The sequence below is a fragment of the Bison bison genome, unplaced genomic scaffold (genome assembly GCF_000754665.1).
Source record: "Bison bison bison isolate TAMUID 2011002044 unplaced genomic scaffold, Bison_UMD1.0 scf7180017864306, whole genome shotgun sequence".
NCBI classification, from domain to species: Eukaryota; Metazoa; Chordata; class Mammalia; order Artiodactyla; family Bovidae; genus Bison; species Bison bison.
The window spans coordinates 1,360,286-1,387,404 of record NW_011494878.1 but is presented as its reverse complement, the minus strand read 5'-3'; the positions used below and the strand labels follow the sequence as shown (position 1 = coordinate 1,387,404).

The 27,119-nt window shown below is 41.1% G+C and overlaps 1 protein-coding gene across 3 annotated transcripts in view; it reads right to left on the bottom strand.

Annotated features, from left to right (window-relative positions):
• BICC1 (BicC family RNA binding protein 1) overlaps positions 1 to 27,119 on the bottom strand; it is a 351,439-nt gene that overhangs the window by 14,610 nt on the left and 309,710 nt on the right. For all 3 annotated transcript variants that reach the window (XM_010852021.1, XM_010852022.1, XM_010852023.1), the window contains 4 exons: positions 17,932 to 18,091; positions 14,631 to 14,670; positions 14,172 to 14,326; positions 3,649 to 3,805 (listed from right to left, as the gene is read on the bottom strand). In XM_010852021.1, coding sequence (XP_010850323.1) covers positions 3,649 to 3,805; positions 14,172 to 14,326; positions 14,631 to 14,670; positions 17,932 to 18,091 — 512 coding nt within the window. The remainder of the gene's footprint in view (positions 1 to 3,648; positions 3,806 to 14,171; positions 14,327 to 14,630; positions 14,671 to 17,931; positions 18,092 to 27,119) is intronic.

Genomic DNA, 27,119 nt, shown 5'->3' with positions numbered 1-27,119 from the left:
AGGCCGCCCTGTCCATCACCAACTCCCGGAGTTCATTCAGACTCACGTCCATCGAGTCAGTGATGCCATCCAGCCATCTCATCCTCTGTCATCCCCTTCTCCTCCTGCCCCCAATCCCTCCCAGCATCAGAGTCTTTTCCAATGAGTCAACTCTTCGCATGAGGTGGCCAAAGTACTGGAGTTTCAGCTTTAGCATCCAAAGAAATCCCAGGGCTGATCTCCTTCAGAATGGACTGGTTGGATCTCCTTGCAGTCCAAGGGACTCTCAAGAGTCTTGCTCATTTTGCATGCAGGCAAAGTAATGCTCAAAATCATTCAAGCTAGGCGTCAGGAGTATATGAACTAAAAACTTCCAGATGTGCAAGCTGGATTTAGAAAAGGCACAGGAACCAGAGATCAAATGCCAACATTCATTGGATCACAGAGAAAGCAAGGGAGTTCCAGAAAAACATGTACTTCTGCTGCATTGACTGCACTAAATCCATTAACCTGTGTGGATCACAACAAACTGGAAAATTCTTAGACAGGAATACCAGACCACCTTACCTGTCTCCATGGAACTGACTGATTCAAACTGAGAAAGGAGTATGACAAAGCTGTCTACTATCACTCTGCTTATTTAACTTCTATTTAAAGTACATCATGCCAGGCTGAATGACTCACAACCTGGAATCAAGATTGCCGGGAGAAATATCAACAACCTCAGATATGCAGATAATAAAACCACTCCAATAGCAGAAAGTGAAGGGGAACTAAAGAATTTCTTGATGAGAGTGAAAGAGGAGAGTGAAAATGCTAGCTTGAAACTTAACATTAAAAAAGCTAAGATCATGGCATCCAGTCCCATCACTTCATGGCAAATAAATGAGAAGCTGTGACAGATTTTATTTTCTTGGGCTTCAAAATAACTTCGGACAGTGACTGGCAGCTATAAAATTAAAAGATGCTTGCTCTTTGGAAGGAAAGCTATGATAAACCTAGGCAGCACATTAAAAAGCTGAGACATCATTTTGCCAACAAAGGTCCATACAGGCCAAGCTTGGTTTTTCCAGTCATCATGTACAAATGGACCATAAAGAATGCTGAATGCCCAAGAATTAATGCTTTCAAATAGTGGTGCTAGAGAAGACTTGAGTGCCCCTTGGAAAGCAAGGAGATCAAGCAAGGAAATCAATCCTGAATAGTCATTGGAAGGACTAATGCTGAAGCTGAAGCTTCAATACTTTGGCCACCTGATACAAAGAACCAGGTTACTGAAAAAGACCCTGATACTGGTAAAGACTGAAGGCAAAAGGAGAAGAGGGCGGCAGAGGATGAGATGGTTAGAAGGCATCACTGACTCAATGGACATGAAGCTGAGCAAACTCTGGAAGATAGTGGAGGGCAGAGGAGCCTGGCGTGCAGGAGGCCATGGGGTTGCAGAGAGTTGGACACAACCTAGGGACTGAACAACAAAAAGACATTTACATCCTTTCTTACACTGAGGACATGCTTTGTTGTTCGTGTTTAAATGATAATACTTTACAGATGCTGAATTAAGCAATACATCAGTAAAAGTTTAAAAATATTTTAAAATACTCTTAGTGATAAATATTTATTATGGTACACAGCTTTTTTAAAAAAAATTTGGTTTTATCTTAACTACTTACAGTAGTTACCCCAGGCTCTTAAAACATGTGACAACAGCTAAAGAACAGTGCTTCTTTAATCAATCTTTTTAAATTAATGAATCCCCTATCTTAACCCTAATCCTTAATTTCAATGCAGCTAACTTGCACAGTCAATTTTAATTATCTAGTGTTAAGTGAAAGGAAAGGGGATAAGGACAGAGGAGAGGCACAGAGCTAATTTATGCTGGAAGATAAAACGGAGATAATTTCTACCCTGGCTATCCGTCTGGCCCCAGCCTGCCTCTCAGCTCCATCCTCCTGTCAGTGGTGGGTGACCTAGCCCAGGACGAAGTGGAAGACTTCAGAGGCTACCGACAGTACACGTGGTAAGAAAAGAATAGACCCTGGTTTCTAATCTGGAGTTGGCTGACACCATGGCCTGTTTCTCCAAATCTGAGACTCTGACAACGTGGCCCACTTGATTGGTGGTAACAACTAGCTGTCACTGTTTACTATGCTCGTTTAGATCACCTTTCTCCAAGTATTCTTCAAATAGTCTAAGATATGTGTTTCAGGACTTGAAATCCTGAAAAAAGACATCAGGGGCATATCTTGTGATTCCTCCATCAGTTCTTGTCTGTTGACCTATTTATACAGACATTTGGTGCTGTTACAGACACAACCACTTGACTCATGCTGAGTCTTAATCATATCTGTTCAAAGCCTATGCTTTAAACTTTTTATGTAGCTACATCTTGTCAACGTGAAAAATCTTCTCTTCACACGGGAAGACTTTCTTCTGTTGTCCAAGACAGAGTTAATTTGATCACATTCTGCTCGATTCCTTTACATTTCTGCCCTTTCCTCATCATCTTGATGCTTGTGTGTGCATAACTCATTTGTATATTCATTCTACAAACATTTACCAAGCACCTCCCAGTGTCAGACACTGTTAGACATTTGGGAAGAAATAACAAATTCAGAAATAAGGCATAGCCTCCTGTAACTGGAATTGTAAACTGGTGCAGACACTATGGAAAACAGTATGGAGGTTCCTTAAAAAATCAAAACTAGAACTGCCATACCCGGCAATTTCACTTCTGGGTATTTGCCCAAAGAAAACAAAAACACTCATTCAAAAGGATATATGCACCCCTATGTTGACTACAGCATTATTTACAATAGTCAAGATACAAAAGCAACCTAAGTGTCCATCAACAGATGAATGGATAAAAGGCGTATATACAATAATGTATTAGTCACAAAACGAAGTCCTGCCATGGGCAACGACATGGACGGATCCAGAAGGTATACTGCTAAGTGAAATAAGTCAAAAACAGAAAGACAAGTGCTGTATGATCTCACTTATATGTGGAAGCTAAAAAAAACAGAACAAAGTGAAAACAGACTCAAAGATACAGAGAACAAATGAGCGGTTGCCAGAGGGAGTTGGGGAGGTGAGACAGATGAAGGGGATTAAGAGGTACAAACCTCCAGTTATAAAATAAAAAAGCAACAGGAATGTAACATCCAGCATAAGGAGTATGGTCAGTAATACTGTAATAACTGTACGGGAGTTACTAGACTTATCACGGTGATCATTTCATAATGCCTGCAAATGTAAACTCACTTCCATTGTATACCTGAAACATAATATTATATGCTAACTATATTTCAACTTAAAGAAAGAAGGCACAGCCTTAAAGAATGTTTGGTGCATGGGCAATAAAGTTTACTGAATGAATAGAGCCCCTGGCTTGTGGATCTCCAGTTCTACACAAAGAGACAGTTATGCAAATAACTGCACTTCACTAAGACAAATGCGAGAGTGCAAGCGTTTACGCAATGCGGTGAAAGCGGAGAACCAACAGCCTGCTTCCCTGGGAAAACCAGGGAAGGCTGCTCAGAGGAGGTGACATGTGAGTAATGCAAAACTCTTAAAGGCATGAAGCCCAGAGTTTATACTTGAACATCACACTAAACCAAGTAAATTAAAAGCAGATTACATCTAAAACCATGACGAAAAGTCAAAGCTCACTTGATTTGTTCTGTTTACGCTTGGGGCTGCCAATGGAAGCTGCAAATTCGCCATGACTTGCAGGACCGATTCCATTTCGGTCTCTCCAGTTGTCAGATTCGCTTCCACTTCCCAGGTGCTCACGACTGTTGGACCTCGAGAGGGACATTGATGAACCCTGTAAACAAAGCCACACAGGGAAAATGCTTAATAAGGTGAGTTTCCCAGAGTGGGAGGAAGAAAGAACCCACATTAGACCCCTATCATCTATGTCAGTTGCTGGCCATGGCAGTTACCCAGAAATGCATATTCTCAAGAACAGGGTGTGGGACCTGTTTATAGTCTTTTCTTCCAGCTACCAAAAGTGTTAGTCACTCAGTCACGTCCAACTCTCCACGATCCCATGGACTGTGGCCCACCAGGCTCCTATGTTCATGGGATTTTCCAGGCAAGAATACCAAGGACACTTGGTGGTCATATGCACATGGTGAAGCGTTCTTCCTTCATTATGAAGGTGTTGATAAGAGGGTGAGCAGAGGAGTTCTGAGTTCATCTCAGTCACTCAGTCACATCCGACTCTTTGCGACCCCGTGGACTGTATGTAGCACACCAGGCTTCCCTGTCCATCACCAGCACCTGAAGCTTGCTCAAACTCATGTCTATCAAGTCAGTGATGCCATCCAACCGCTCATCCTCTGTCACCCCCTTCTCCTCCTGCCTTCAATCTTTCCCAGCATCAGGGTCTTTTCAAATGAGTCAGTTCTTCGCATCAGGTGGCCAAAGTACTGGAGTTTCAGCTTCAGCATCAGTCCTTCCAATGACATTCAGGGCTGATTTCCTTTAGGATTGAGTGGTTTGATCTTCTTGCAGTCCAAGGGATTCTCAAAAGTCTTCTCCAACACCACAGTTCAAAAGCATCAATTCTTCGGTGCTCAGCTTTCTTTATGGGCCAACTCTCACATCCATACATGACTACAGGAAAAACCATAGCTTTGACTAGACGGACCTTTGTCGACAAACTAATTATCTCTCCTTTTTAATATGCTGTCTAGGTTGGTCATAGGCTTTTCTTCTAAGGAGCAAGCATCTTTTAATTTCATGGCTGCATTCACCATCAGCAGTGATTTTGGAGCCCAAAAAAATAAAGTCTTTCACTATTTCCATTGTTGCCCCATCTATTTGCCATGAAGTGATGGGATCAGATGCCATGATCTTAGTTTTCTGAATGTTGCATTTTAAGCCAACTTTTTCACTCTTCTCTTTCACCTTCATCAAGAGGCTCTTTAGATCTTCTTCCCTTTCTGCCATAAGTGTGGTGTCATCTGTATATCTGAGGTTACTAATATTTCTCCCAGAAATCTTGACTCCAGCTTGTACTTCATCCAGCCTGGCATTTTGCATGATGTACTCTGCCTAGAAGTTAAATAAGCAGGGTGACAATATATAGCCTTGACGTACTCCTTTCCCTATTTGGAACCAATCTGTTGTCCCATGTCCAGATCTAATTGTTGCTTCTTGACTTGCATATAGATTTCTAAGGACGCAGGTCAGGTGGTCTGGTATTCCCATCTCTTGAAGAATTTTCCAGTTTGTTGTGATCCACACAAGCAAAGGCTTTGGTGTAATCAATAAAGCTGAAGTAGATGTTTTTCTGGAACTCTCTTGCTTTTTCGATGAACCAATGGATGTTGGCAATTTGATCTCTGCTTCCCCTCTTTCCTAAATCCAGCTTGAACAACTGGAAGTTCATGGTTCACATACTATTGAAGCCTGGCTTGGAGAATTTTGAGCATTACTTTGCTAGCATGTGAGATGAGTGCACTTTTTTGGTAGTTTGAGCATTCTTTGGCATTGCCTTTCTTTGGGATTGGAATGAAAACTGACCTTTCCAGTCCTGTGGCCACTGCTGAGTTTTCCAAATTTGCTGGCATATTGAGTACAGCAATTTTACAGCATCATCTTTTAGGATTTGAAATTCCATCACCTCCACTAGCTTTGTCCCATCACCTCCACTAGCTCACCTGGAATTCCATCACCTCCACTAGCTTTGTTCGTAGTTTTGCTTCCTAAGGCCCACTTGCCTTTGTCTGGCTCTAGGTGGGTGATCACATCATCATCATTATCTGGGTCATGAAGATCTTTTTTGTACAGCTCTATGTATATTCTTGCCACCTCTTAAAATTTTCTGCTTCTGTTAGATCCATACCATTTCTGGCCTTTATTGTGCCCATCTTTGCATGAAGTGTTCCCTTGGTATCTCTGATTTTCTTGAAGAGATCTCTAGTCTTTCCCGTTCTATTGTTTTCCTCTATTCCTCTGCACTGATCACTGAGGAAGGCTTTCTTATCTCTCCTTGCTATTCTTTGGAACTCTGCATTCAGGTGAGTATATCTTTCCTTTTCTCCTTTGCCTTTCACTTCTCTTCTTTTCTCAGCTATTTGTAAGGCCTCCTCAGACAACCATTTTGCCTTTTACATTTATTTTTCTTGATCACTGCCTCCTGTACAATGTCACAAACCTCTGTCCATAGTTCATCAGGCACTCTATCAGATCTAATCCCTTAAATTTATTTGTCACTTCCACTGTATAATCGTAAGGGATTTGATTTAGGTTATACCTGAATGGTCTAATGGTTTTCCCTACTTTCTTCAACTTAAGTCTGAATTTGGCAATAAGGAGTTCATGATCTGAGCCACAGTCAGCTCTCAGTCTTGATTTTGCTGACTGTATAGAGCTTCTCCATCTTTGGCTGCAAAGAATATAATCAATCTGACTTTGGTATTGACCATCTGGTGATATCCACCTGTAGAGTCTTCTCTGGTGTTGTTGGAAGAGGGTGTTTTCTATGACCATTGCATTCTCTTGGCAAAACTCTGTTAGCCTTTGATCTGCTTTATTTTGTACTCCAAGGCCAAATTTTCCTGTTACTCCAGGTATCTCTTGACTTCTTACTTTTGTACTCCAGTCCCGTATAATGAAATGGACATCTGGTGGAGTTCTGAGAGGCCCCAGTAAAAAGAGTCACTCCTATAAGATTTGGAGGAGTAGGTGCTAAGATTCCTGTTTTGGGGAACCACAAGGCAAGCCCTCCATCTGGCACAGTAGAGACTCTCTGCCTAGCACCTCACCAGGACGAGCAGGGGAGTGGTGCAGCTACAGCGGGTGCTTTGAGAGGAGTCGGGCTCGCAGAATGGAGGGTGGAGAGGAATCTGGATGGTCCTGTGTTATCTCACCCAAATAAGTACATGATCTGTCCAGCAAATGACAAGTGCCTGGAAATCAAAATGAACTGTCCCAAATCAAAATAAAAATAGTAATTTAAAAGGTCTCAAAGTTTACACCTAACCTGTATTTATTCATTCTTTATTCATTTATTTAATCACTATATTACAGGTACCATACTCTGTACTATATATCTATAGTATTAAGGTCAACATTTTCTGATAACCCAAGTTTTATGTTTACTGAGTAATTCCAAGAGAATCCTTTACTATTCAGGTCACTGAACTCAATTCAGTCCCACGGCAGCACACCCACAGCTGACAGTGCCCTGCTGTAACACTTCTTTCTTCAGGGCATGATGATACCACTCAGACACCACTCTCAAGACTTCCCATCTGCCCTGTGCATCCTGACTGCAGGAGCTTCCTCTCTTTTCTATTCCAAATGTCAGGTTTGGTCTTCACATTCCTCATCATCTCTCTCTACACTTTCTCCTTAAGTAATCAGTAATCACAACCTTTCTCAAAGCTTAACAACAGCCATTGTCAGGAAGCATTTAACAGGAGGCTTCCTGTGTGCTGTTTTGGATCTGTCAGGAATCCTTTGTTCCTTATTAATTCCTGAATATTCAGGAATTAAGAGGAGAGGCAAGCCTCCCCCGGGGCTGAGGGATCCAGGCATTTCCTTCGTTAGTTTTTCTATACGGTGATAAGTACACTCTTCCTTCTTGTGAACCATATGTTAAAAGTGATTATTTACAATTCTCTCTCTCTTTAATATGGATTGCCTATGTTTTGTAAGTCTGGAATTTTAATCTTTATCTTTGCTGAGAATAACTACAGTATATATGCCCACACCATGTTGATTAAAACACCTTTGCCCCATCAGAGCTCTGGTCCCCATGTCTTTCTTTCTCTTTCTTTCTTTCTCTCTCTCAGGCTATTTCTTTGGAGTGCAGAGGCCCTCTGAGTTCACTTTCCTGCCCAGGCTTTTGAGACCCTCTCGAGAAGGTGCTTTGTGCCTTCACCCCATCGAGAGGGCGCCTGAGGCCTCCATGAACAGAGCAAGCCCCGTACCAGGGCTTTATTGGCTTTCTGCGTAAACCAAGGAATATCAGCCTCTTTCTCTCCTTTACTTTCTTATCGTCAACTCCGGACCACCAGGTTCTGGTCCATTAAAGGACCGCAACAAGCCATGACTGAAATTGTTACCTCTGGGTTTGAATTCTCTACTGAAATTTAGCATCACAGAGTTGCCAATCTGACACTTCCATTTTACTGTCTCACAGACATTTTAATTAAGAGTGTTTGAAACCATATTGTTCACGACCATCCCCACCAGCTACACTCAAATCCACTCCTCTCCCAGAATCCCTACATCTCAGTAAGTGATGACCATTCACCCCGTTGCTCAAGCCAGACTTCTAAGAGCCACACTCGTTCGTCCTCTCACTATATCCTATTTGTCAGTTCACCAATGTCGTACCTAAACATACCCAAATCTACCTACTTTCACCAATCTCCACCACTGTCATTAACAGCCTCTTTAATGACATGTTGATTCTTTCTTGCCTCCCACCCCAATGATCCATTTTCCATGAAGCAACTAGGTTGTAGGTTGTTTTTTTAAATGCAAATTAGAACAAAACCATGCCTCTCTCAGCATACAGTCCTATAATAATCCCTTCCCAGTACTTAACCATGGGCTGAAATGCTCCATAATCAAGTCTCTGCCTGTCTCGCCAACCTTATCTTCAGTGCTCCACCACCCTATCCACCTTCTGCTCCATGAACTTACCAGTTTGCTCTGACTCCAATATGATAATGCCAGCTGTTTCCTTGGCCTAGTACTATTTCCCTAGATATTCACAAGGTTGGCCCTTTCTTGCCATGTAAGTCTTAGCTTAAATGTCATTTGCTCATTAAAGCCAGCTAAAACTACCCAACATAAAATAGCCTCTGTTTCATATCTATCAAGAACTTTTATTACTTAACGCCTTCTGGTTAACTTTTTATATATTTCTCTCTACCCACCAAAAGAAAGCTCTATCCATGAAAGCAAGAATCTGTATTCAGGCATTGTACCTAATGCCCAGAACTGCATCTAAAACACAGGAAATGCTTATTGATAAATATTTGCAGAATTACTAGATCTCACAGTTACCTTTTCCTACATCTATGGGATCCCCTTTGCTGACTTTTGGGAAGGGGCCTAAGGAAAGGAAGGCTCCTCACACCAAAAAAATGGGTTTTTCAGTTAAAACCATCATTAACATAATTCAACCAGATAAACTCCATGTAGCAAGAGAAATAAGAACATGCTCCAAACTGGTTGATTACCAGGAAAGAGACCATTATATAGTATTTCTATATATTTTAAAACTTCTATATCTAAACTCTTTTTGAGTATAAAAAAAGTCACTCATCTAAGATCTAAGCTGATTTCATTCACACAGGTATCTCAGATCTGGCTAAACATGATGTTTTCTAAAAACATTAAATAAAAAATAATCTTGTGATATTTACTAGTTTGTTGTGATATGTTAGAAGACAACAAACTGGTAAATATCACAAGATTATTTAGATTTGTAAGGCTTAAAATAGTCAGACCACCTCATTACTCTTAGGGGTAAATTTAAAACCTTCTTTTAACTTCCGATGCAGGTTTTACCTACTCCAGAGAATACGCAACCATTTCTAATGCCTTTAAGAGATAAGTGGCAAAAAGAAAAGGAAAATCCAAAACTTTTTAGTTCTGTTGATATGTCAGAAAAACTGCAGGTCAAAGCAACCTTTTGTTTGACCTTTGCTGTCCCAGTATATCATTAAGTGGATAGGGTCATACTTTTGAGTCTTGAAGAAAACAAAAATAAGCCTCAAGCTACTTGCTTCTTATCTAAAGGAGTTCTTCGGAAAAGCCTAATTTCTCAAAAATGCCTAAAAACTGGAAACAGTCACTCAAGTCTAGTTTCTCAGTAATGTGACCAGGGTGTTCAAAGCATCAGTTTCTTGCCTAAAGCAAGCTTCCTGGAGCAGGAAAACCATGTGCCTTGATCCCCTGCACACTGGGTAACCCACACCGGTCAGGATCCATTGGCTAAACGTGCTTCCCTAGAGCATTCTACTTGTCCATTTGTTTTTGGTTTTCTTTGGAAAAGAATAAGGAAAAAGAGTGTTTCTAACTACCACCTAATTTTTTTAACTTTTTATTTTGTACTGGTGTATAGCCAATTAACAAACAATGTTGTGATAGTTTTAGGTGAACAGTGAAGGGACTTAGCCATACATCTTCATGAATCCACTGACCCCCAAACTCCCCTCCCACCCAAGCTGTCAGATAACATTGAGCAGAGTTCCATGTGCTATACAGACCTTGTTGGTTATCCATTTTAAATATAGCAGTGTGTACATGTCAATCCCAAACTCCCTAACTATGCCTTCCCCCATCCATCCCCCTGGCAACCATAAAGCTCGTTCTCATAGTCTGTGAGTCTGTTGCTGTTTTATAAGTTCATATGAATCATTTCTTTTTAGATTCCATATATAAAGGATGTCATATGATATTTCTCCTCTGACTTACTTCACTCAGTATAACAATCTCTGGGTCCCTCATGTTGCTGCAAATGGCCTTATTTCATTCTTTTAGATGGCTGAGTAGTAGTCCATTGTTTGTATATATGTACCACACCTTCTTTATCCATTCCTCTGTCAACGGACATTTAGGTTGCTTCCATGTCTTGGCTACTGTAAACAGAGCTGCAGTGAACACAGGGTACATATATCCTTTTTGATCATGTTTTTATCTGAATATATGCCCAGGAGTGGGATTGCAGAGTCATCAATCAGTTCAGTTCAGTTGCTCAGTTGTGTCCGGCTCTTTGCAACCCCACGGACTGCAGCACATCAGGCTTCCCTGTCCGTCACCAACTACCAGAGCTTGCTCAAACTCGTGTCCATCGAGTCGGTGATGCCATCCAACCATCTCATCCTCTGTCATCCCTTTCTCTGCCTGCCCTCAATCTTTCCCAGCACCAGGCTCTTCTCCAATGAGTCAGTTCTTCGCATCAGGTAGCCCAAGTACTGGAGTTTCAGCTTCAGCAACAGTCCTTCCAATGAATATTCAGGACTGATTTCCTTTAGGATTGACTGGCTTGATCTCCTTGCAGGGTCATAAGGTAGCTCTATTCTTAATTTGTTAAGAAACTTCCATTGTGGCTATACCAATTTATATTCCCATTAACAGTGTAAGAGTGTTCCCTTCTCTCCACACTCTCTCCAGCATTTATTGTCTGCGTATTTTCTGATGATGGCCACTCTGGCTGTAACCACCCCCTGATTTTAAAATAGTGCTACAAATGGAGATGTGGTAAATCTTATAAAAAAATTTTAAGCCCTTTCCACTTTTCCCCAGGTCCTTCTCAATTCCCACCCTGTCTCTATGTTCTAACCCATTAATTGCCCAGTTAACAATCTGAGTTTTAGCGGAATAAAGAGGAGGGCAGGCATTCACAAAAAGCAGCTGCTTCAGAGTATCAGGTCATGCCAGGTAAGGGTCTTTTTACCTCACTTTGATGGCTTTGGGCTGTATGAAAGTCCTCCACACCACGAGAATCTAGAATCATTCCCTAAGAAAGCCTGATTCTCTCTCTTATCACGACGTTTAAAGGGGCCGTGAATAAAAGCAGGTTACCTGGTGAATGCCCTGGCACTGATCTCCCTGGTTTCATCCTCTCCCCAACCTTTCAATGTGAATGAGCTGTTAGACATTAGGCAGTAAGGTGGAACAGGCTGGCCCGAGAGAACCAAAGCAAGAAAAGCCACAGGAGGTATTCAGCCACTGAGTCAGGAGCCTGCAAAGTCAAGCCCATAGAGAGTCCACTCGTCCTTGGACAAGACCCAGAGCAGAGGCCCTCCAGATTCTGACACCACGTCTGAGTCATTCCCCTTTACAGTAGGTCCCTGCAGAGCAGTGTTTCCAGGAGGGTGCCTGCATCAGAATCAGACTAGGCTTTTGGTGAAAATGTAAATTACTGGTTCCTGCTGGCTGTTTCCCTGATGAGTGAGATGCTTGGGGAAGAATCTGCATTTTTAAGTGCACCAAGTGATTCTTATGTCTTTTAACATGGCTCTAGAGTGTTTATAAATCACCTTGTATGGTAAAGAATTTGCCTGCAATGTGGGAGACCCAGGTTCAATCCTCGGGTCGGGAAGATCCCCTGGAGAAGAAAATGGCAACCCACTCCAGTATTCTTGCCTGGAAATTCCATGGACAGAGAAGCCTTGTGGGCTGCAATCCATGGGGCTGCAAAGAGTTGGACATGACTGACTAACACTAACTAACTTGCTATGTACCCTCTGAGTTAAACCATTAGGAAAAGCCCGAGGATAAAGAAATTTTGCAAAATGAATTCAAGTCCTTTTTTCTAACAACTACTGCCATGACCTCAAGTAAGACACTTAACTGATCTGGGACCCTTTCCCTCGCTCGGAATTTATAGGAATCAAATAAGCTCGTGGATGAAAATGTACCCTATAAAACATCAAAGAAATAAATGAATGTGATTTAAGGTAATTATTACTAGCACATTATGTGTTCATGTAACACTTTAAAGTATTCCTTTAGATATAAAAAGCATATCTAGTTTGAATGTGCAGAAATACCTCCAGTAATAAGCATTCATATATGTATATGAATCACATCTTTCATCAGGCTCTTGGTTTTCCTCGGGGTAAAGTTCTTTGGTGGAAATAACAGGAGTTGCTAAATATTACTGAGACTTCCTGCACACCACTCTAAGCACCGGGTGCCTTCTCCCACAGCACGCTCAGAATAACTGCAATGAGAAAACAGGCTCTGAGGCGTGAAGTCACTCATCAGAGCTGTACGTGTGTCGGTGGTGGCTGTCAGGTTCCCACAGCCCCTGCGTTTGACAACTACTTTATTAGAACGATCGTTATTTCAACCTGTCATCCTATTGGTCTCTGAGAACAGAACTGAATTAGCATTTCTAAACTGAACAATTTCATCTCTGAAATGACAGAAACAAAATCAACCACCTAAAGCTCCATTCCGCTCAAGGTGGGGGTGAGCTCAACAGCCAACTGCAGGTCTATCAGTGGAAGCCTAAGAATGAGCACAGCAGTTTTTAAGGTCTCTGCCAATGAAACGAGATGCTGACTTTCTCTCAGAGCTAGAATGGCAGAAAGGGGGGTGTATACCTCCTAGGGCCTCAAATTGTTCACAATGATTCCTGCATTCTAGCTGCCAACAGTAACTTCAGACTTTAAATATACCCTGCCAAGTTGCTACTGTAAGTCTGACAATGAAATTTGCAGGAGACTGTGCTTTTTAGTATTTCAATAGTACTTTCTTTTTCACTTTCTCAAAGAGACAAAGGGGGAAAAAATTGCATGTTTGTATTTGCCTTTCATCAACATTCTAATTTATTACAAAGAAAATGGGTGGAGAAATGAAGGTCAATCTGCAAATGCTAGTGATTAGACTAACAATTATGAAATGCTTAACCAGTATTTGTTTTTGAACCCCCAGTGGTCTGACTGAACGTTGTGATTCTTGGATTGATAATTTTCATCCGTCTTTTAGGTCTGTGCAGTCTCGGCAGTTGTGTGTGTGAGTGTGTGCATGCGCACACATTCCAACTCCACCTGTACTTGCAAAAGACTTAGAGCCAAAATCTGACAGTCTGCAACTGAAAAGGCCTTGCTGACTGAGTCACGTACAGCCCAGCCAAGAAGCAAGGGGCTCTGGGTCCCTCTCCCCGTGGTGAGGATGCCAGCTTCCCTGTCTCACCCCTAAGCCCTGCAGCGAACATCTGGGAAGCATCATGTTTTGGAGCTCTTGTTTGTGATACTTCCTGCTATGTTCCTGGCACATCTGAACACGCTGAATTTTTAACTCAGATCTGCAAACTTGTTTTTGTTGAATAATTGCCTTTTCTCCTTCTGGTGGGCTTACGAGTGATACCCTGGAATGAAGGGATTCCTTATACATTTTTATATGGCATATTACATATGCCCTTTGCTTAATCTCAGCCCTGCTCTCCGACATTCTCCCCTAACAAAAACATATTTATCCGAATTTCCTTCATAGCTGATCAACAACTTTGAAAGAAAACATGCAAAAGATCATAATATATCAGATTGTATCTATTTCATAGCAATACGTTTACAATATTAGAAATTAAAGCAAATCACCATTAAGACATTTTCCTTATGTAAACAGAGAACGGGAGAGGAGAGAAGATGGTTCTCTTTTGCTCAGAGAATCAACGGGAAGAGTAAGTAGGGCATGACTCTACAAACCTCAAAGGTGGTCGTCATTGTGGGCTTATATGACACGTGGTTGGCCCTTCTCAGCTCCTTGATAGTTTCAGCGGGCATGGATTTAGAAAACCCCAGGCCACTCCACGTGTTTGTGGGTGTTCTGACCTCCGTCACCACTGGTTTCTTTAACATAGCTTTGGAAAAGAGAACATAAAACAAATGCTTGCTATTTTTAATGCATTTCTTAACACAAAATACCTTAAAATGTCTTCATAAAACATTTTATACAAGTTAACAGTAAATTTTAAAATGATACATTATTTCTTAATTGATCTAATGCTAATCTATTCAACCTCAACAAAGTTTATGCAACTTGAATCGAAACATTCTCAGTTTCCTTTTATGAAAGTCCAGTTTCTCAGTTCAATATCAGTACTGAAAAAGTTTTTATGTGTCTACTGAAAAAAATCAAAGTATAGATCATAATGTATCATATACCTTTGGTTGCTAATAGCTTCTTCTGTTCATAGTCAAATGCCTAAAAAAGACAGAAAATATCTTTATTGTCAGTTATCCAAATGTCACACCAATACTCCACAGAAAGATTACACGACTACAGCCCATGAGCCTGCCTGAGACAAACGCTAAGCTCTGCACCATAATGTGACAGTAATCCATGCAAGTCTGATAAACATGTTTTCAAAACCAGTTCATTATAATAATACACTACTTCTGACTTTAAGTCATGACAGTGACAAGAGTCAGAAATCTTCCTTCAAAGGGAAAAAAATTCCTCTTTATTATGGATATTTAACATACCAGGATCAATCTATGCTAACTTAATAACAGTTATGCTAAATTTCAAAACAATGCATTCTCAAAATACTTTCAGGTTATCTATTATTGGCCTCCCTTGTTTCTCAAAATCCCCTCTTCATTTGGGTAAAATGGTATGATGTCACAACAACCTATGAAATTATGTAACTTAATTGGCATCATCTATGCTTTTAAAACGACATAAATGACAAATGTCTAGCTTTAATAATGACACAAGTAGAACATTAAAATTAAACCTAAATAAAAATATAAACCTAAGTTAAAAAATGAAACGTATTTATCTCGTATTGCACAGGACTAGGATGGCACCATTTATTCTTCTCATCCACACTGAGTATGTGACTACGACACAGATGGGTCTATATACAGACCCAGGTGAAGTCCAGATACAGCTACATCTCAAATGCTGACTCAGGGTTCTCAACTCTCGTGTTTCAGGAACTTAAGTTTGATTTTTAAATGTCTCTTATAAATAAAAAACTAAGAACAGAGATATATACATATATATGTTTATCTACTTTGCTATACAACTGAAACTAACACAATATTGTAAATCAACTATACTTCAGTAAGTTAGGAAAAAAAATGTCTCAAAGATAGGTCAAGAATCCATTGACAAGAGCCCTTTGGCCCTTCCTCCCAGGAGGACTATACCATCATATGCAGGGTGTCCATATAATTTATGGTCTGAAACAGGATACTTCTAAAAGCAAAAAGCACCACAAATGATTGGGTCAAAATAATGAAAATAAACTGGCTGACTGATCAACCAGAAGGAACACGGCAGTAAATTGGGAGGGTCAGACTTTTAGATAACACAGTTTGATAATGTTTTTGAAATCCTAGGTCTAAAATGGCTCTGGGAGTTAAAATCAACTTTTAATGACTAATGTCTAAGGCAAGATGTGGGGAGATTCTAAAGTTACTTGTTCAATAAATATTTATTGAGTGCCTTCTGGTTACAGATACTGTGCTACACTTTGTGGAAGAATAAAACAATGAATCAAAAATAATCTATAGCCTCAAATCATATGGAGGCTTAGCAGGGAGGAGAAAGAGAAATAACCACAAAATAAATTAGAAAGTGAGATAAATGTGAAAAGAGAGCTGGAGATTCAGAAGTCCAAGAATGGTCAGGAGACAAAGGTCATCTCAGGAGACAAAGGTCATCTTTAGCTCCAGAAATCACATAAGTCTTCAGTCTCTCTCCCTATTAAAGCTCAGTAACTCTTATCATTGATTTCTTAGTGATTTTAAAAGTCAGCTCTTCACTAATGGCATAAATAACATCTATTTAAATTGAAACTCTATCGCCAGGAATACTCTCATCCATCTTAAAAGAAAGGAACATGAAATGGTTTACTACAGGTATAAACTCGATGGAAAAGATGAGACTCACAAGATGGATGAAACTCACAAAGGAACCATAAAGGAATCTGATACTCTTTAAATGAGAGAACTTTAATGTATAATAACTGAAAATATATCCACCAGAGAAAATGTAATAAATGTTTGTTTTTAACTTTGCACCTTGTAAAGACCATGGCTTTTGTAAAAACATTCATCTAAAAACATGAAAATGTTCAAATGCAAAGGATTAGGATAAGCAGACAAGCAGGACTGTGCTGTAGTTTTCACTGGAATTACAGAAGTACAATTTAGTTTCATGAATTAATTTCTTTGACATATTTGTGACAACTTTATTTCTAAGACTTTGTGAAGTTTTTTTCTCTTTTGGAGGTGGGGAGATGGAGATGGTATATCTTACTATGAAGTAGGTAAGTCTACTCATTAATTCAGACACTGAGCCAAATGTTTATAGACATCTCTAAAAGCACAGAATCCTTATCTTTCATATTGTGATCAATATAAAAATCAGATTTCTGAATTCCATGATCAATAGTCTATTGTTTGTTTGTTTTTTTTTTTTTTGGTAATTGGACCAATAGTTTGAAAATGTATACAGAGAAAATCCCTGCTGAGGAAATTGTTTAAAGTAATCATAAAAATCTGTGAACCAACATAATCATCAATAACATTTAGTATCTCCTGTCAAAAAACTAAAGCCTCATATTAGTTATTTTTATAACTGTCTAAGGAGCACCAAACAAATTCATCTTCCCCATTTCACAGATAGAAGGATATTATATCTATTTATCTAAGACTATGTCATGAGGTAGTAAATGCTCAGGAATAGCAGCTCGCATATTTATCTAAATTATTTAAGTAATAGAAGAAAAATGTCATTTGCATAAGACACAGTGACATAGACCATGTTAGATCACTTTTAATATTTTAAAGAATTCTCCTCACTTAAACTAAATCCTGCATTTCATTTTTAATGTTTATAGCAAAAGCAATTCCTAACTGCTGCTGCTGCTGCTGCTGCTAAGTCACTTCAGTCGTGTCCGACTCTGTGCGACCTCATAGACGGCAGCCCACCAGATTCCCCCGTCCCTGGGATTCTCCAGGCAAGAACACTGGAGTGGGTTGCCATTTCCTTCTCCAGTGCATGAAAATGAAAAGTGAAAGTGAAGTCACTCAGTCCTGTCTGACTCTTAGCGACCCCATGGACTGCAGCCTACCAGGCTCCTCCATCCATGGGATTCTCCAGGCAAGAGTACTGGAGTGGGGTGCCATTGCCTTTTCCGAATTCCTAACTACTGCATATATATTTAAACTTAATTTTGAGTAGGCCTCACCAACTCAATGGACATGAGTTTGAGTCAACTCCGGGAGTTGACGATGGACAGGGAAGCATGGCATGCTGCAGTCCATGGGGTGGCAAAGAGTCGGACACAACTGAGCAACTAAACTGAACTGAACTGAGCATGCAGAAGGAAAACGGAATTTCTGCTCTACTGCTAAAGGTTCACTGAATTCCCCATTTCCCTCAATCTAGACAGCTTATATTTGGATGACTCTCGCATTTTTTTTTTTTTTTTTTTTTTTTACTCATTACCTGCATGTTGACGTATGATGGCCGTGGGGCAAGCCGGGCCCTTTCATTGTTCTGTTGGGCGGCCCTCTCGGCAGCGCGCTCACTCCCCGGAGCCTTCTTGTCAGCCAGTGGGCTTTCTGCAGCACTCAGTTCAGGATCTGAGAGGAGCCTGTCAGTGCTGCTGTGAAAGAAAGAGTCTGGAATTGCACATGCCACTGTTACACTCACATGTACCACACCTTTGCCAGGGGCCACGTTTATTACTACTTAGGTTTACCATGTCCACCGTTTACAGGTATTATCTCATGCAATCCTCAGAGCACTGCCATGAGGTAGGCAGTATTACTGTCCCCATTTTTCACATGGGGGAAGCACCTTATCCAAGGTCCCGCCTCTGGTAAATGGTAGAGACGGGATACGAACGCAGATTTGCTGACTCTCAACATGGTGTTGAAACTATTTGAAGATATATATTCACGCAAAGTAAATATGTATATATGACATTCTGTATATGGTACATATGGAATAGGAATACAGACCAGATTTCTAATTTATAGACATCAAGGAGCGATCTCTGACCCATGCTTACCTAATCTGAACAAACTGAGTCAGTCTGAAAGCATGCAGATAACCCATTTCATCTGTGTGCAATACACATGATGTTGCTACAGATCTGCTGTGATAAAGGCAGCAGATAAATAAATGTTTAGTATCTGTTCAGGGTGCAGGGAAAGAACACCTCATGAAAGTGCTTCTTAAAACGAGGGAGAGTTATCTGAATTATAAGAATTTATAGTGCCCTAGACATGCACCTCAAGCTTAACTCCAACTGAAGGTTAAGCTCAAGTAAAACAGAAATAACAAACAGTATTAGTCAAAGAGCTGATCTGTTCACACATTTTTTTTTGTATCATTCACTATTTAGTTATACCAGGGGAATTCAGAGGAATTTAGTAAAGGCTATTAGAACACAACAGGAAGAGTAAAGAGCTTTGTTTGTTTGACAAAAGTTCACAGAGGCCTCACACGGGCTTGTGACCTGGAATTGAAAGGGCATCTGCAGGTTCACCATCGAACAGCAGCAACTCAGAGGAACAGCGTAAGCGAAGGCAAGGGAGTATGCAGTGCACATCACTGCCAGTTTTAAAGCCAGAATTATTTCTCTAACCTAACATTATTCCTCTAAGAAAGAAAGAAAGAAAGGGAAGTCGTTCAGTTATGTCCAACTCTTTGCAATCCCTTGGACTGTAGCCTACCAGGGTCCTCTGTCTATGGGATTTTCCAGGCAAGAATACTGGAGTGGGTTGCCATTTCCTTCTCCAGGGGATCTTCCCAACCCAGGGATTGAACCCTGGTCTCCCACATTACGGGCAGATGCTTTACCATCCGAGCCACCAGGGAAGCCCCCTGTAACAAATAATGTTAATTTGGCATATTAGTACCATGTCAAGAAAAATACAGATAAAGCAGATTTGGACAAAATGGGAACAATGATAATTAATCAAAGACTTTATAAAAGTAGAACAGATTTTTCTTTTCATGAAAGCAAAACAGATTTTGCTGAGGAATGGAGGAAGTAAGAATAGAATTATTATTTAACACATTCTAAATCAACCATGCTTCAATAAAAAAATTTAATTTAAAAAATACATGTGTTATATTTGCCTAGAGACACTCTATTCTGTAAGAATATAAAAGACAGTAGAGAAAATTGGGTGGATGAAATGGATGAGAGCAAAACTTTTCAATGTGGAAGCATTCCACTGTTTTGCATTTTTAAAACATGAACAGACTGCCTATTTGAAAAAATAAATGGAAAAAGAAAGTAAAGATAACACATGTGTTATCCTTAACAGTGCTATGGCAAGGGAGAACTATATTTAATTTAAGTGAAAGAAATGAAAAGTCGTTCAGTCATGTCAAACTCTTTGCGACCCCATGGACTGTATATTCTCCAGGCCAGAATACTGGAGTGGGTAGCCTTTCCCTTCTCCTAGGGATCTTCCCAACCCAGGGATTGAACCCAGGTCTCCCACATTGCAGGGGGATTCTTTACCAGCTGAGCCACAAGGGAAGCCCAACAATACTGGAGTGGGTAGCCTATTCCTTCTCCAATGGATCTTCCCGACCCAGGAATCAAACCAGGGTCTCCTGCATTGCAGCCGGATTCTTTACCAGCTGAGCCATCAGGGAAGCCCATATTTATATTTAATATAAAACAGGTATTATATTCACAGTGTTTGTAATAAGTAAATTCATGATACTACCATGTACTTATTATCAAAGTGAACAATTAACTAACTTGGAACAGGGAGCCATAGTTTAAGTTGGAAATTCAAAGCCAAATGAAGGAGAATTCACACTGAGAAAATTTCTTACAGCAAAAATTTTCAAAGAGTTAAAATCGCCGTGCTGATTACCAAAAAGCAGAGAGAACGTTCACGTTTCAGAGCAAAATAGGTGGTTTAAAGGCTCCACATATAAAACCAACCAGCTAAAAGAAGGGCAGGGAAACAAAGAAGATTTACAGAGACAACAGGCCCAAAATGGAGCCACTTGTGCTAAATCCAACATCAACAAACCAAAGCTTTCCAGCCGAACTGCAGTTTCAGCCTCTCCTGGTGATACAGTGTTAACAGTCTTATCTGGAATTTCCTGGCCAACACTTGTGAGGTAATCTGCCAGAGAGACCCCTGGCTTCTCTCAAAGGAAGATCAGTTCAGTTCAGTCACTCAGTCATGTCTGACTCTTTGCAACCACATGGACTGCTGCACGCCACGCCTCCCTGTCCATCACCAACTCCTGGAGCTTGCTCAAACTCATGTCCATCATTTCAGCGATGACAGGGGGATCCTCTGTCATCCCCTTCTCCTTCTGCCTTCAATCTTTCCCGGCATCAGGGTCTTTTCCAATGAGTAAGTTCTTCACATCAGGTGGCCGAAGTACTGGAATTTCAGCTTCTGCATCAGTCCTTCCAATGAATATTCAGGACTCATTTCATTTAGGATGGGCTGGTTGGATCTCCTTGCAGTCCAAGGACTTGCAGTCCAAGTCGTCTCCAACACCACAGTTCAAAAGCATCAATTCTTCGGCCCTCAACTTTGTTTACAGTCCAACTCTCACATCCATACATGACTACAGGAAAAACCATAGCTTTGATGAGATGGACCTGTCAGCAAAGTAACGTCTCCTCTTTTTAATATGCTGTCTAGGTTGGTCATAGCTTTTCTTCCAAGGAGCAAGCATCTTTTAATCTCATGGCTGCAGTCACCATCTGCAGTGATTTTGGAGCCCCCCAAAATAAAGTCTCTCACTGTTTCCAATGTTTCCCCATCTATTTGCCATGAAGTGATGGGACCAGATGCCATGATCTTATTTTTTCAATGTTGAGTTTTAAGCCAGCGTTTTCACTCTCTTCTTTTACTTTCATCAAGAGGCTCTTTAGTTCCTCTTCACTTTCTGCCATAGGGTGATATTATCTGCATATCTGAGGTTATTGATATTTCTCCTGGTAATCTTGACTCCAGCTTGTGCTTCATCCAGCCTGGCATTTCACATGATGTACTCTGCATATAAGTTAAATAAGCAAGGTGACAATATACAGCCTTGACATACTCCTTTCCCAATTTGGAACCAGTCTGTTTCATATCCAGTTCTGTTGCTTCTTGACCTGCATACAGATTTCTCAGGAGGCAGGTCAGGTGGTATGGTATACCCATCTCTTGAAGAAGTTTCCACAGTTTGTTGTGATCCACACAATCCCATGGACAGAGGAGTCTGACAGGCTACAGTCCATGGGGTCGCAAGAGTCAGACACAATAACTAAACCACCACCACACGGTCAAAGGCTTTGGTGTAATTAATACAGTAGAAATATATGTTTTTCTGGAACTCTCTTGCTTTTTTGATGATCCAGTGGATGTTGGCAATTTGATCTCTGGTTCCTCTGCCTTGTCTAAATCCAGCTTGAACATCTGGAAGTACATGGTTCAAGTACTGTTAAAGCCTGGCTTGGAGAATTTTGAGCATTACTTTGCTAGCGTGTGAGATGAGTGCAATTGTGCAATAGTTTGAACATTCTTTGGCATTGCCTTTCTTTGGTATTGGAATGAAAACTGACCTTTTTCAGTCCTGTGGCCACTGCTGAGTTTTCCAATTTGCTGGCATACTGAGTGCAGCACTTTCACAGCATCGCCTTTTAGGATTTGAAATAGCTCAGTTGGAATTCCATCACCTCCACTAGCTTTATTCGTAGTGATGCTTCCTAAGGCCCACTTGATTTCACAGGAAGGTGACCTTGCCTGAAATAATCCTTTCTTTTGTGGAAGACTTCCTTGTCCCTCCTTTTGGCTGCTTTACAAATGTTTTCTACAGAATTTTTGGAGCTTCTTTCTATTTACTAGATGGGATGCTGCTGATTCATGAATCGTTGAATAAAGAAAATTTGATCTTTAAACTGAGTTTACTTTTAGTTTTCTTTTCTTTTTTTAACAGGTTTGATTGCCGTAATAAGACTAAAGGAGACTACCAGTAACTTTGGGCATGAGACATGGATGTGGTACCTGCAAATCCTTTTCAGTTCTCTCTCTCTCTCTCTCTTTCTGAGGTCTGTAGGTAAGTTCCTTTCAGTTCTGAGCTCTGCTCTCTTTGCACTGAGCTCCCAATCTAAGGGCTTCCCAGTACAGGGCAAGTCAGCTGAATCTGGCAGATGGCTCTGCCTGGAGCTCAAGCCCCTACCCTTTACTTCAGACCATGACAGTCAATTAATTGGTAGAAACCCCCAGGCCTTGATTCTGTCCCCAGATCCATGTGGGAACTATATATGTGGAGCCCCTAGTCCTCAGTCCCCGTTTGTTGAGGTCTGCTGGTTCAGGTCTTTCCCCAGGCCAGGGTCCCATGGCAGGAATTGTTGGGGTGCACACAGGGCCTTTAAATGGCTGGGACACAGAAGAATCTTTTGGTTACTGCTGATTTAAGTTGTATGTGTTTGTTCATCTTGTTTTGTACAAGCTACTGCTATTAGGAATCTCTGTGGCCAAAAATTTGCAAAAATTAGTGGGCAAGAGTGAAGCCTTTAAAAGCTGATAAAGTACTCTCCACCTAACTCAAGGACTCCCGAGTTCAAATAAGCTGGTCACATAAGCTGTCTAGGTTAGCTTGACACCAGTTCATCCACCACCCTCAAGAAGATTTCCATGCAACAAGGCTCACTGTAAAATACCACACAACCCCTAGGCCCACCGCACATATTAATATGGCCCCCCCAAACCCAAAAAGGCTTAGCTGAAACAAACGGGATCCTTAATATCCAAAGAGTTAAGCACTCTACCTCCTGGTACGCTTGCTGATTTTACATCTAAGAACCATGGCCCTGGAAGCTGTAACTATCTATAAAAATGTCAAAGTGTTACTAAAGACAACCTGTAATTAGAATGGCCATTATGAGGAAGGTTCCAATTATATAAGATCATTTAAGAACTGCACTTAAAAGCAAGAGCTTTCCTGCCCCACTCCCCCCACAAAAAAAAAAAAGAAGGGGGGAAGGATACCTATTTTAATTGACATGCGGAATGCTCCAAAAGGCTTGAAAATTCCAAAATAGCTTCACTGAAAGATTCATTGCAAAAAGGCTAATGAAAAATTAAAGGTACGCAAGAGGTACCTAAAACAAGAGATAATATGACTGACTATCTGCTACTGCTCTCCTCTATACTTTTTTTTTTTTTTGCCATGTCATGCTGCTTGTGGGATCTTAGTTCCCCAACCAGGGATCAAACTGTGCCCCAGCAGTGGAAGCGCAGAGTCCTCACCACTGGACCTCCAGGAACTCCCTATCCTCTTTGAGTACTCATTCTAGTAATCCTGTCTGAACTGTCTTTCCACTCTGAAGAGACTGCAAGACCACAACAAAAGTCCACCATGTTAGTGGTCGTGGGGCTTCTCGTCATGAAGCCCTTCTGTGTTCCCGGTTTCTTATATGTAGGGAACAGGCTCTGGCCTGTATGCTCTTCCCTGAGTTCCAAAGGGCAGATGTGAACAGTTGCTAATCAGGGGAGGAAGGGGATTCAGAGGCAGGCGCAGCCGAGAAACAATACTGTGGCCTTGGGGCAGGGTCCTGGCTCCACCTCAATCTGATACACTTAAGGACATCTATCAGTTCTTCTAGGGAACGAAAACCCTCAACAAACGCAAGACAAACTACTTGATGAAGCAGTCCTCATTTCAGGGGGAAACTTGTGGTTTGAGAGCCTTGACCAGAGAAGCTGGTTAGGTTAGGAAGCTCCTCAGGTTAGGAGACCACCTGAGGCGTTAAAGGAATGGAGGCCTGCACACACCCTGATCCTTATCAGCAACCTGCCCTACAACTATTACTGTAAAACTCCTCACTAAACCCTCCCATGTTGGGACAGTTTTCCAGGGCACAAGCCTGAAGTGTCCTCTTTTGCCTGGCAAAGTAATAAAGCTATTCTTTTCTGCTTCACCCCAGCATCACTCTGAGATTCAATTCAGCCCTGGTGCACAGAGGGAGAGTTTTCAGCATCAGTAGACATCCTCATAGGAGGGTCTCTGTATGGGCCTTTCCCCAAAATAGATGAGATTCTGAGGGATTTTCTGGTAAACTGCTACATTATTCCCTTGAATAGCTAAGGGAAATTAAATAGAAATGAATGAAAAACTCTGCCAAATTCTGACAGACACTGGAGCTAACCTTCTATTTTAAACCCTCCTTGGAGCCCACAGATGAGATTCTCAAAAAACTGGCAGAAGTCAGCTAAGGGTGAGAATTCTTACCAGAGCCAGCACTCCTGGATCTGTGTGTGTAGTACCCAATAAAGAAAGGAAAATAAAATAATTTTTGCACTCTGGTTTGGAATAGCTTTTAAGTCCAAGGGGTTGTTCACCGCTGCCAGAAATATTTACTGTTTGTCTATACTGAAAACTGACGAGAGTTAAAAGTTTGTTTTTTTTTAAGCAAGAGAAGACTCTACACATGGACATCACCAGATGGTCGACACTGAAATCAGACTGATTATATTCTTTGCAGCCAAAGATGGAGAAGCTCTATACAGTCAGCAAAAACAAGACCGGGAGCTGACTGTGGCTCAGATCATGAGCTACTTATTGCGAAATTCAGACTGAAATTGAAGAAAGTGGAGAAAATCACTAGACCATTCAGGTATGACCTAAATCAAATCCCTTATGATTATACAGTGGAAGTGAGAAACAGATTTAAGGGACTAGATCTGATAGACAGAGTGCCTGAAGAACTATGGATGGAGGTTTGTGACACTGTACAGGAGACAGGGATCAAGACCATCCCCATGGAAAAGAAATGCAAAAAAGCAAAATGGCTGTCTGAGGAGGCCTTACAAATAGCTGTGAGAAGGGAAGCAAAAAGCAGAGGAGAAAGGAAAGATATACACATTTGAATGCAAAGTTACAAAGAATAGCAAAGAAAGATAAGAAAGCCTTCCTCAGCGATCAATGCAAAGAAATAGAGGAAAACAATAGAATGGGGAAGACTAGATCTCTTCAAGAAAATCAGAGATGTCAAGGGAACATTTCATGCAAAGATGGGTTTAATAAAGGACAGAAATGGTAGGGACCTAACAGAAGCAGAAGATATTAAGAAGATACAAAGAAGAACTGTACAAAAAAGATAATCATAATGGTGTGTGATCACTCACCTAGAGCCAGACATCCTGGAATGTGAAGTCAAGTGGGCCTTAGGAAGCATCACTACGAACAAAGCTAGTGGAGGTGATGGAATTCCAGTTGAGCTCTTTCAAATCCTAAAAGATGATGCTGTGAAAGTGCTACACTCAATATGAAAGCAAATTTGGAAAACTCAGCAGTGGCCACAGGACTGGAAAAGGTCAGTTTTCATTCCAATACCAAAGAGAGGCAATGCCAAAGAATGCTCAAACTACCACACAATTGCATTCATCTCACACGCTAGTAAAGTAATGCTCAAAATTCTCCAAGCCAGGCTTCAGTAATACATGAACCGTGAACTTTCAGATGTTCAAGCTGGTTTTAGACAAGGCAGAGGAACCAGAGATCAAATTCCCAACATCCGCTGGATCATCAAAAAACCAAGAGAGTTCCAGAAAAACATCTACTTCTGCTTTATTGACTATGCCAAAGCCTTTGACTGTGTAGATCACAATAAACTGTGGAAAATTCTGAAAGAGATGGGAATACCAGACCACCTGAGCTGCCTCTTGAGAAACCTATATGCAGGTCAGGAAGCAACAGTTAGAACTGGATATGGAACAACAGACTGGTTCCAAATAGGAAAAGAGTACATCAAGGCTGTATATTGTCACCCTGCTTATTTAACTTATATGCAGAGTACATCATGAGAAACGCTGGACTGGAAGAAGCTGGGCTGGAAGATTTCCAGGAGAATATCAATAACCTCAGATATGCAGATGACACCACCCTGATGGCAGAAAGTGAAGAAGAACTAAAGAGCCTATTGATGAAAGTGAAAGAGGAGAGTGAAAAAGTTGGCTTAAAGCTCAACATTCAGAAAATGAAGATCATGGCATCTGGTCCCATCACTTCATGGCAAATAGATGGGGCAACAGTGGAAACAGTGGCTTACTTTATTTTTCTGGGCTCCAAAATCACTGCAGATGGTGATTGCAGCCATGACATTAAAAGACGCTTTCCCCTTGGAAGAAATGTTATGACCCACCTAGACAACATATTAAAAAGCAGAAACGTCTGTCTAGTCAAGGCTATGGTTTTTCCAGTGGTCATGTATCGATGTGAGAGTTGGACTATAAATAAAGCTGAGTGCTGAAGAATTGATGCTTTTGAACTGTGGTGTTGGAGAAGACTCTTGAGAGTCCCTTGGACTGCATGAGATCCAACCAGTCCATCCTAAAGGAGATCAGTCCTGGGTGTTCATTGGAGGGACTGATGTTGAAGCTGAAACTCCAATATTTTGGTCACCTGATGCAAAGAGCTGACTCATTTGAAAAGACCCTGATGCTGGAAAAGATTGAGGGCAGGAGGAGAAGGGGACAACAGAGGATGAGATGGTTGAATGGCATCACCGACTCAATGGACATGAGTTTGGGTGGACTCCAGTAGTTGGTGATGGACAGGGAGGCCTGGCGTGCTGCGGTTCTTTGGGTCACAAAGAGTCGGACACAACTGAGTGACTGAACTGAAGGTAACCTGTAATCAGAAGTTGG